General features: G+C 36.7%; 1 protein-coding gene across 1 annotated transcript in view; it reads left to right on the forward strand.

The window, feature by feature from the left end:
- The window catches only part of LOC150110261 (GMP reductase 1-like), a 120757-nt gene that overhangs the window by 41138 nt on the left and 67579 nt on the right, over positions 1–12040 (forward strand). The window contains exon 4 of the mRNA XM_090398717.1: positions 3082–3255. Within this exon, the coding sequence (XP_090254843.1) occupies positions 3082–3255 (174 nt within the window). The remainder of the gene's footprint in view (positions 1–3081; positions 3256–12040) is intronic.

Genomic DNA, 12040 nt, shown 5'->3' on the forward strand with positions numbered 1-12040 from the left:
TTTGCTGATGATGCAAAGATAGATAGGGTAATCAGGAATGCTGCTGATATGCAGTCTTTGCAGAATGATTTGAATAGGCTGGAATTGTGGGCATGGGAAAACAGGTGTCAGTTCAATGTCAGTAAATGTAAAGTTATTCACTTCGGCATGATTTGATATACAGTGTCATATTATATTGGTGGGATTAGGCTAGAAGAAACTGATTAGGCTAGGGATCTTGGAGTGTTAACAGATAGGAAGTTGAAGTTTAGGGGGGGGCGATGTGGCAAAGATTGCAAAATACCACTCAAAAGATAATTGCAATGCTGAAACGAACCTTCATATGTAAAGATAAGGATGTTATTTTGCCTCTTTACAAGGCCTTGATAAGACCTTGCTTGGACTATTGTGCGCAGGTGTGGTCTCCTGGTTTCCATTGTGATTCTGATATATTGGAGAGAGTACAAAGGAGAGCGTTAAAATGATATCAGGATTGCGGAATACTAATTAAAGACAGATTGAGAATTTGTAGACTGCAGACACTATCAAACAGGAGGAGGGGTGATATGATTGAGACTTACAAACTTCTAAAAGGGTCATACAGGATTTCAATTGATGGAATTTTTCAATTTATGGAGGGTGGGGAAAGGACGAGAGGGCATCCTTGGAACCTGAGAATGAAGGCGGCCAAGAAGGGTGTGATGGCTAGAATTTAGATTTTTCTCTCAGAGGATGGTGCGTGATTGGAATGGATTATCTTTGGCTGTTTTGAATTCAAGAATAAGTATGATAGCTGGTGTGTGTAGTATATGGCCTCTATCAATGAGTCTCTGACTCCGTGGAGGTCTCTCTTAATAATAATAATAATAATAATAAGGATTGCTGTTCATTCATAATACAATCTCATATGTTTGGCCTCTATAAGAAACTATTATTATTATTCCATGACACCTCCAGGGAGTCCAAAGACTCATCGAGGGAGGTCACCTACTCTACAACTCTATCTCCGCCGCTCAGTCCAACTACAACAAACTGTGTTCTCACTAAAGCCAAACCTCCAAAATCCAACTTATCCAAAAACGAATATACAGCCCTACAAGAATTAAAAAACAACAAAAAAATAGTAATCACCAAAGCTGATAAGGGAAGCGCCACTGTGGTACTCAATCAAAAAGACAACAAAGGTAAGCTAAATTCTTTAATATGAGACCGTACTACTTGCCTCCCCATTGAATATAATCCGACCAACTCTCAGATTAGAACTATCCACAGACTCCTTAAGAAAGTCACTTCTTGGCCTGTGGAAGTCACCAACAAACTTAAACCTTATAACTCTAGACCCCCCCCCCGATTATATGGACTCCCAAAAATACATAAACAAAATGTGCCATTACGTCCCATAGTGGATGGCATTGATTCCCCCACATATAAATTAGCCAAACATTTAGCCAAAACGCTCGCACACTACACTGGCAACACACCATCACACATAAAAAACTCGGCCCACTTTAAAGCCAGTATAGAAAACCTCACACTCCAACACACTGACATAATGGTCAGTTTTGACGTCTCCTCCCTATTCACTAATGTCCCACTCAAAGAAACCTTTGAGCTCATCCAAGCCAAGTTTCCTCCCGATATCTCAGCCCTATTTCAGTTCACAATGAACTCAGGCTATTTCGTTTGACAAGGAAAGTTCTACAAACAGATAGAGGGACAGCCATGGGTTCACCACTTTCCCCACCCTTGGCCAATTTCTTTATGGAGACATTTGAAGAGAAAGCCTTAAACTCCGCCCCACAAAAACCCATTATTTGGCTTCGTTATATGGACGATGTGTTTGCTATTTGGCCACATGGCTCAGATACACTCCACTCCTTCCTAACACACTTAAACAACCAACATCCTAGAGTCCAGTTCACCTTAGAAAAAGAGGAAAACAACACCCTCCCCTTCCTAGACACTTTAATCACCCGCCAGCTTGATGGATCTTTGGTTTTCTCTGTTTACAGAAAACCCACCCACACTGGCAGATACATTCACCAGCAATCCCCCCCCCCCTCACAACAATATGGGGTGATAAAAACACTATATAACAGGGCAAAATTAATCTGCTCAGATGACAAGGCCCTGACTATGGAACTAAACCACATCCTCAACACTTTCTTAGCCAATGGCTACAACCCCAAAAAAATCCAAAAAATACTAAAACCTGTAAACCACAACCCCCCTCCCCCCCTCCACAATAAAGACTACACCAAGTCTATCACTATCCCCTACATCCAGGGCACCTCTGAAAAAATAACTAATATCCTCAAAAAATATGACCTTACTTCCTGTTACAGACCATATAAAAAGTTGGCATCCCTTATCTGCTCTACCAAAGACCAACCACTTCCCCTAGACCTACCTGGTGTATACCAGGTCCCTTGCAGCTGCAAATTGTCCTACTTTGGCCAAACAGGCAGAACAACAAATATCAGGATTTCAGAACACCAAGACTACATCCGGTTTCACCAGTACAGCCGCTCTGGGCTGGCAGACCATGCCTTAGATACCCATCATAAAATTCGTTGGAAGAAGACAAAAATAATCCATCGCAGCAAGTTTAAATACGAAAGACTATTCAAAGTTAGTTCCTTCGTGCACATACCATATCTTTATGTTCCCGAAGATGGCAATGTGACATTGCCGAAATATAGAAGTGATTCATTAAAGTTATCTTTAATTAATTTACTTTATATACGTTGTTAATTCCGTAAATTAATTACCTGTTAAAACTGCAACTAGTACCATCTACACCAATGCCATCTACTGTCCACTACCACCACTGGTATTTTCACAGGCAATCGCAGACATCTATGCCCATTGCAGGATTTGGACTCGCATCCTTTTGACTGGAGAGCGGATACTAACCACTTGGCCAACCAGGCTGGCAAAATATACCAGATATTTTGTTGCAGTAATGCAAAGTTTTGTTTTCTGCATGTTGTTAAATTAAAATTTTTATTCCAACTTATACAAACTATACTTAACTGCATTATTTAAGTGTTTTTACTAATTTAATATATATATAAGAATTGTTTGTTACTTCTTTGGTAGAATGTTGCAGCAAGTGCTGGAGCTACCCAAAGTGATTTTGAAAATCTTTGTGCTATTTTGAAAGAAATACCAGAAATTCAGTATATATGTTTAGACGTTGCTAATGGATATTCGGAGCAGTTTGTAGATATTGTGAAACAGGTTCGTGCAACTTTTCCAAACTATACAATTATGGTAAGTGCTCTTGTTTTAATTTTCTTTTTAAAAATATTCCTTTGAATTACAGTCATTTCTCACTGTAGAAAATACCATTTAACTTATAATAACAAACTGCTATAGTAATCTGACCAGAGCTCCATAGCAGTAATTACTTTTAAAGTAAGATATTTATAACAAGCAATTCCTTCAGCTCTTGTGAGTTTACTGTAGTGAAATTGAAAGTAATTTCATTTAAACAAATCATATTTCACTTATAATATGTCCTGTACATAATTATCAGCTTCATTGATGGAAAAGAGACATAGTTAGATACATGAATGACAGAATTATCATGCCAGTTTAGTTAATGTAACTGAGATAAAGTAAAAACCAGAACAAATGAGATCCTCTTAAATGATAAGTATAAAGGAAAAGTTCTGAAAATAATCCTCCATTGTGATAGCACTCTACCCAAAAGATATATCAGTGAAATAAAAAAAAAATAAAAGATAGGTTGAAGTTTATTTTAATAGAATATTTGTTTTAAATAATCTGCAACCCATTGACACATTTTCTTTGCTGCATGATAAATAAGTTTTTACAAGCCATCATTGTCAAATTCTTTCAGATTGCTTTTATATAATCCAGCCATGGGCATGAATGCTTGTAATTGTATGTGAAAATACCATTGGTGGACAGTAGATGGCATTGGTGTAGATGATGTGGTGGAGACAGAGAGTTGTAGAGTAGGTGTCCTCCTTTGATGAGCATTTGGACTCCTTGGAGGTGTCACATAATAATAATAATATCAAATTTTTGACCTCTGCTTGATCTATTTGTCATTTTCAAAATGGATACTTTTGAGATGTTAAAAAAATAAAGAAAAAGATATTCCATGTTTGAAGTCTTGAAACATCCTACAATATACAGCTGATACTTACTTTGGAATTGAAAATTGCACAATATGATTGTTTGATGTAAAAATCAGGTGTAAGCAAGGGTGCATACATACAATCTCTGTTGTTATTATCATTTATGTGCATCATGTTATGAAGGAAAGTGGCATTACAACAGGTATCAGAAATATTAAACTCAGTTTTTCTGCTTGATCTGTTTGTCATTTTCAAAATGGATACTGTTGAGATGTTAAAAAAATAAAGAAAAAGATATTCCATGTTTGAAGTCTTGAAACATCCTACAATATACAGCTGATACTTACTTTGGAATTGAAAATTGCACAATATGATTGTTTGATGTAAAAATCAGGTGTAAGCAAGGGTGCATACATACAATCTCTGTTGTTATTATCATTTATGTGCATCACATTATGAAGGAAAGTGGCATTACAACAGGTATCAGAAATATTAAACTCAGTTTTTCTGCTTGATCTGTTTGTCATTTTCAAAATGGATACTTTTGAGATGTTAAAAAAATAAAGAAAAAGATATTCCATGTTTGAAGTCTTGAAACATCCTACAATATACAGCTGATACTTACTTTGGAATTGAAAATTGCACAATATGATTGTTTGATGTAAAAATCAGGTGTAAGCAAGGGTGCATACGTACAATCTCTGTTGTTATTATCATTTATGTGCATCACGTTATGAAGGAAAGTGGCATTACAACAGGTATCAGAAATATTAAACTCAGTTTTTTACTTATACAGATAATGTTGTACTTTTAAAGAAATTCGCTATAGGTTTCAGACCCTTTTAATAACAGCCATAATAAGTCTGATACAAGAACTGTGAAATGAGGCAACATAAAAAACATGAATTGTACTTTAGTTTTGTTTGATTATCATAGTATTCTGCTGTGCTGATTTTTTATTTATTTATTTTTCATGTTGGGTCCATACATGAGAGGTTGGTTGGTCACCCTGTAGTACATTAGTACTATGTATGAGAAGAGCTTTGAGAAAAGAGAAACCTGTTCACATTAGATTTGAAGATCTGTGCATTGTGTTCCTTGGGAAATATATGAAAGGAGATGCTGTTCCAGATTACAGCGGTAGCAGGAATGAGGGAAGAGAAACTTGTTGAGATGAGTCATTTGTCAGTCTGATTGCTCTCTTCTGCGTTGCATCAAGAACTTTTAGGGTGCTCTTGGAAGTGCTGCTCCAGATGTGTGAACACTACTCAATCATTGGATGGGTGAATTTGTGATTTGTACAGGATAAATAGCTGTTCAGAGGTAAAGTAATGCCTAATTTTTTTGGATGCTGAGGAGGCAGTGGTTATAATGTGTTTATGACAGGAGAATCTTGATGTCAATGAAATCCTAAGGAGATAAATCTCATCTTGTTTAGCGATTTGGATGTCAAAGTTAAGGCCTGGAGAATAGGGATCATTTTGTGGGAAATAAGCAGAACTGTGTTTTGCAGGCATTGAAATTGACACGGTTATCTGAGCCCCATCAAAGAATGTTTTGGAGATCAGAATTTAGGTTTGCAGTGGTTGTTACTCTGTGCATTGTGTTATTTGTTTGGTGCAAAGTTTGTCAAGTGAGGAGGAATGTAGTGTACTATTATCAGCAAAACTGTATATCAGATTTAATGGTCAACTGGAGCAGGTCATTGACATATAAAAGAAAGAGGATGGGTGAGAGGACAGGACCTTGTGGGACCCAGCAGTAGTTACATAGAAGATATAAAGCCATTCACCATCCGATGCACTGTGCATCCAGTGAGAAAACAAAGGACAGACCGAATGATAAGAGCTTATTTAATTGGCCCTTATGCCAGATCCTCTTGAAATCCTTGGAGATATCAAGTGCAACCATTTGGGATTCCCAAAACCATTTCATGATACTTTTATAGAGTTGGGTGACATAGGTCTGCAGATCCCTTGTTGAACAGTATTGGCAGAATTGATGCTGGCAACGTTTATTCGTTCAGTACTTTCAAGGTGGTGTAGGAGTTGGCTATTGATGGTTCTCTCCATTACTTTGGAGAAGACTGAAGTGTGAGAGAGAGAGAGAGAGAGAGATTGGTAGGTAGTTTGGTAAAATTTTCACTGTTTATGGGAATAGGTTGTACATGGACCGATTTCCTCAAGGTAGGATAGGTGGTAGTGGAGTATCATCATCATCATCATCATCAAATTCCTGCCATGTACCCTCAAGGGGTGTACAGGATATGACAGTACTACATGAAAAAATTACATCATTACTAACTTCCTATCTACAATTTTCCTCCAAATCAGTCTGTTACTTGTCAAGACTCCAACATTATCAGATCTTAAATTTCTATCGTCTAAGGCACTTTGTACCGTATCAATCCACCTATATCTTGGTCTTCCTCTGGGTCATTTTCCTGCCAACCTGGCAGAGAACACTTGTTTTGCTAATCTTTCCTCTCCCATTCTATTTAAGTGACCATACCATCTGAGATTAGCTCTGCTAACGCATTCCTGGATGCTGACAATGTCAAGTTCTTTCCTAATATCCTCATTTTTAATATGATATTGCCATTGATGCCATCTGTTCACGCCTCTAATCTTTCTCAGGACTCTCATATCTGCGGTCTCTAGTCTTTGGTCAAGTGTTTTACTTCTGACCCAGCTCTCAGATCCATAAGTTAAAATTGGTTTGAACACAGTCTTGTATACAGCTAATTTAGTGTTCCGACTAATTTCTTTCTTATTCCATATGAATTTATTCAATTGACTTCCCACCATACCAGCTTTGCTGATTCTGTTGTCTATTTCTATATTTAATTTACCATCTTCAGTAAAAATTGTGCCTAAGTAGCTGAAATGTTTTACTTGTTCCACAGGTTCTCCATTCACAACACAGTTGACATTTTCAATGATTCTGCCTATTTTCATTGTCTTTGTCTTTTTATTGCTGACCTTCATACCATATCTATTACAACAGCTATTCAATTTAGTCAGAGAATCTTGCAGATTTGTAGCGGATTTATTTAGAAGTATAACATCATCCGCATAAAGCAAAGAGCTGACATTAACATCTCCAATTTTGATATCAGGTTTAATACCACATTCCTTCATAATGTGATCCATATAGATAATGAATAACAGAGGGGATAATGTACATCCTTGTCTCACACCAGATTTAACATTCAACCATCTTCCTGTACTTCCTTCAATTCTAACTGCTGACTCACAACTCAAATAAAGACTAAGTATTGCTTGATATAATGCCCCATTGACACCATATAACTGCAGCGTATTGAATAGCTTCTCTCTTGGCACCTTGTCATATGCCTTTTCCAAATCGACAAAACTTAAATACAGATCTTTGTTATATTCCCATGCTTTCTCAACTATTTGTCGTAAAGTGAAGATCTGATCCTGACAGCCTCTATTTGGCCTGAATCCAGCTTGTTCTTCACCAAGCTTTTCTTCCACAATTCTTCTCAACCGTTTCTCAAGTATACTTGCATAGATCTTGCCAGGAACACTCAGTAGGGAAATACCTCTGTATGGTAGTGGAGTAAGAGAGCATAAAAAGGCAGCATAGAATGAGTCAGCTCTGGAGCACAAATCTTCAGGACAAGTGGAGAAATGGCTTGCAGCCAGGGACTTTTTTGGTATCTAATTTAGAGAGGATTTTTCTTATCACTTTATGGTGAAAGATAAGTGGAGGTATTGAGTGGTGGGGGGGGGGATTTTCCAAAATAATCTATGTGAGCATTTGAGGAAAGTATGATGCACGGAGATGTTTTCTGTTGGTGACAATGCAATGAACCCATCTGGGTGCAGCAGTGTTGAGCAAAAGTTGTGACAAACAGCTTTGGCAATAGGTCAAATTGCATGCCTACTATTTGAACATAATTTGTTTTTTGATGCATTGACAATTTTCTTGCAGCTACTTCAAGTTTGGCTGTAAGCAGTGTGAGAAGGCAGAATTTTTGATAATAGCCGGTTGTTATATGTTTAGTTCTTTATTTGTACAGCCTTAGTGCATGTTTTGGAGAACTAAGGCTAACTTAGGAGGATTGGTAAAGTGGTTAACATATCTTCTCTCCAAACAACCAACAGGTTGTGGGTTGAAATCCTGATGTAGGCATGAATGTTTGTAATTGCATTGGCAGGAGATAAATTTCATTGCTCAGCAGAATGAGACCACTACCACCCTATTTAATGAAGGTCTGAAGTGCTTGAAAATGTTGAAACCACTTTGGGTCTCTAGAGCAGTTTCTGGATAATGCAAAAAATAAGTTAAAAATACAAAAAATATATAAAATTAACAATAATAGAAAGAAAAAATCGCTAACCCACTCACAGTAATAACGTACTATAGGTTTACAACCTTTCATGGGTGAAAGTCACATAAAAAAGAAAAAAAATTCTGTACAGTTTTTGAAGGTACACATCAGGAATTATTATTATTAGCACAGAAGCACACATCCCTCCATTGAGTCTTAAGACTTATCGTTGGAGATCCAAACTATCGACACAATATCTGTCATACCTCTCTTTGAAAACATTAACTGACAAGCACTCACAGTTGACTCTGGCAACCCATTTCATTCATTCACCACTCCTAAAGAAAAAAATCTTGTCCTTACAGACTTGTTAACCACACTCTTCTACCCAACTTTCAGGGATGACCTCTTATCCTGTCCCTTCTAGCTAAGTGCTAAAATATTTTCTTTGTATTGATCCTATAAAATCCTTTAAGTAACTTAAACGTTTCTATCATATCCCCCTTTTTTTGATTTTAACCAACTTCTGCAATCCACAAACCCTCAATCTATCCTCATGGAGAGTATTCCACAGATCACTCACCATCTTTGTCACTTGCTTCTGGATACTCTCCACAACTTCCTCATCTCCAAGAAACTGAGGTGATCAGACCTGAGCCATCCAGTTGTGGTCATATCAAAGTTTTAAAAACAGGAATGATACCTCCCTTATCTCTGTTTGTTAGTGTATTCTCCAGTAATGAAGTAATCCTGTAAGTTACCCTGGCTTCTTTAGCAATGTGCCCTCTAAATTTCAACTCTCTATCTGCTATTACCCCAAAACTTCTAGATTCATCGATTTCCTGTAGTACAGTTCCCTCAATATGGTACACAGCTTGTAATCTTTTTTTTATCCCAAAATGCATAACTCAACATTTTTCCACATTGTAAACTGACATCCATTGTTTTGAACGTACTGTCAGTCTATTTAAATCAACCTGCAAGCTCTCTATATCATCTTGATTAACTATTACTCTAACCAACTTTGCATCATCAGCAAACAACTGCACATTGCCCTTCAAATTATTTTTTATATCATTTATGCACAAATTAAATAGCAGTTGTCCAAGCACACAGCCCTATGGTACACCACTAGTCATTCCCTTCTCATGGATTCTGCTCCTCCATATACTACATTTTGGTATCTGTCCATCAGCTACCCTTATATTCTCAATAATTTCATATCCATCCATATTGTTTCAGTTTTCATAACAGAATTCCACATGGTCCTGTCGAATGGTTTTGCAAAATACAGCAGAATCATCACTCAAATCAGCTGGCACTCTATTATAAAAAGTTAGTAGATTACCAACTAAGGCATGACTGTCCCTTCACAAAGCCATGATGCTCCTCTTATTTGAATTTGCTACGGTGTAAAAAGCCACAATAATGCACCGTAGCAAATTCAAATATGAAAGACTATTCATGGAATCAGCCTCAGCCCTAAGAAACATGCCAAACCTCAACAAGTTTGGTTGCGCGAGACTGCCCCAAATTTGGGAGGCTTACATCAGGAGACCTTCAGCCCAATGGCCAAGAATACCTACATAGCCTGCTAGAGGGCACCATCAGGACTTTTAGGAAAACCATAGCTACCTCGCTTCGTTCTCATTTACTGTGTTTAGTGCCTGCATGCATGTATCTTTATTGTAAGTTCCTTTTGAAGATGGCAATGTGACGTTGCAGAAATATCAGAAATATATATTAAAGTTTATTTTAATGTATATTCTATTGTACATTGTAATTTCCTTAAGTCATTTAGTAAGTATGACAAACTAATTTGGAGAAAAATTGTTGATAAGAAATTAGTAATAATGTAATCATAATTGAAAATACTATCATAATAACCTATACATCCCTTGATGGTACATATCAGGAAATTGATGATGACAATTAAATTTTACCTTTTTTTTTCCTTATTATACTAGAACAGTGGTTCTCAACCTTTTTCCCCTTGCGTACCCCTTTTAAGCCCATTTCTGTGAATTGTACCCCTTGTTTTTAAAATAGCTGTTTTAAATACTGACACTTTTGTTCAGTGCCTATCTTAATGTAAAATAGTGGAAATGATTGTTTTTCTGCCATTACTGATTATTTTTCGTTTACCCCTGAACGGGCCAGCATGTACTCCCATGGATACTTTACCACTGGTTGGGAACCGATGTACTAGAATACTAAATTAAACATAAAAATTCTTATTTAAAAAAAAATTGCAACTATTAAATCAGTAAAGTAAAATCCTTGGAAGTTCTTGAGAATGGCAATTTCTGACTCTGATTTTTGAAGATTAAAATTGTCATGAATTTTGAAATCCTAACTATAAGCATTCATTCAAAAATATCTTAGGATAAGTAATCTGAATGTATGATCACTTAAACAGAATATGAATGGAATGGTTACTAAAACAGATGTTTTATGCCAAGATTGCAGGAAAAAGACCCATAGGAAGACCAAGATCTGGATAGATTGATGCAGTTAGAAATGTTTTAAAAAATAAGATTTTCCAGTCTTGTTAGCTGAGTGGTTAGCGTATGTACTTTCCAGCCAAAAGGCTGCAGCTTTGGATCCCACCGTGGGCATGGATGTTTGTGATTGTTTGTGAAAATACTAGTGGTGGTGGGCAGTAGATGGCATTGGTGTAGTTGTGGTTTGTTGTAGTTGGTGAAAACGGAGAGTGGTAGAGTAGGTGCCCTTCCTCATTGAGTCTTTGGACTCTCTGGAGGTGTCATGTAATCATAATAATAATAATAAAAAATGAGATTGGCAGTATGAGACTTCTTGACATATAAAATAGACTAATCTGGAGGAAAATTGTTGATAGAAAGTAGCAGTAATATAAATGTTATTATGTGTTGCTGTCATATTATCCTGTACATCACCTAAGGGTACATAACAGGCATTTGATGATAATAGATGCATTGAGTATTATTTATCATTTATAAATGTAGTTTTTAACTGAAAGAGAGCGAGAGAGAGTCTCAGAAGAGTAGATCACATGTGCTATGTAGGTTCAATTCTTGACCATTTTGAATTTTTGCAATGAATGGTACACAGAATCCTAAAAAAATGATACCTGCTAGAAAATGTAGGAGTTTAAAAAAAGTTAAGTAAACATTGTTTTCTTTACAAGTATTTTAGGGAAGTAACTATTCTCTTATTCTCATTCGTTAATGCAAATTTTATATAAATTAAAAAAGCTGTTAATTTTGACTAAAAATGTATATAATTTTTCATTATAGTTTGGCCAAGTAAGCAAGGTCAACAACATAGAGAAAACAGTTGCAGGGAACGTGATATGATACCTGAAAAGACTCATTTCTCAACATAAAAAACAGTTTTTATGTTGGGACATCCATGACCAGTTCTACCTGTTTGTAGAGCTTAATGGTCAAAGCCAAATAACTGGGAGGAGACATCCACATCACCTTTCAGGAATGTGGAGAGCTGACTTGGGCTTCTGACCAATGTCCAATCACCTTCAAGTGGGTAGCTACTGGGTGCTGAACGAACAAGGACGGGCTGGCAATTTGAGACTTAGCTGAACAAATTATACTCTTAATTGCCTTAAGCCACACTTGCACATGATGGTACAACATTATGAGATTTCATG

The sequence above is a fragment of the Typopeltis vanoorti genome, chromosome 1 (genome assembly GCF_054136105.1).
Source record: "Typopeltis vanoorti isolate ZY-2024b chromosome 1, IOZ_Tvanoo_1.0, whole genome shotgun sequence".
NCBI classification, from domain to species: Eukaryota; Metazoa; Arthropoda; class Arachnida; order Uropygi; family Thelyphonidae; genus Typopeltis; species Typopeltis vanoorti.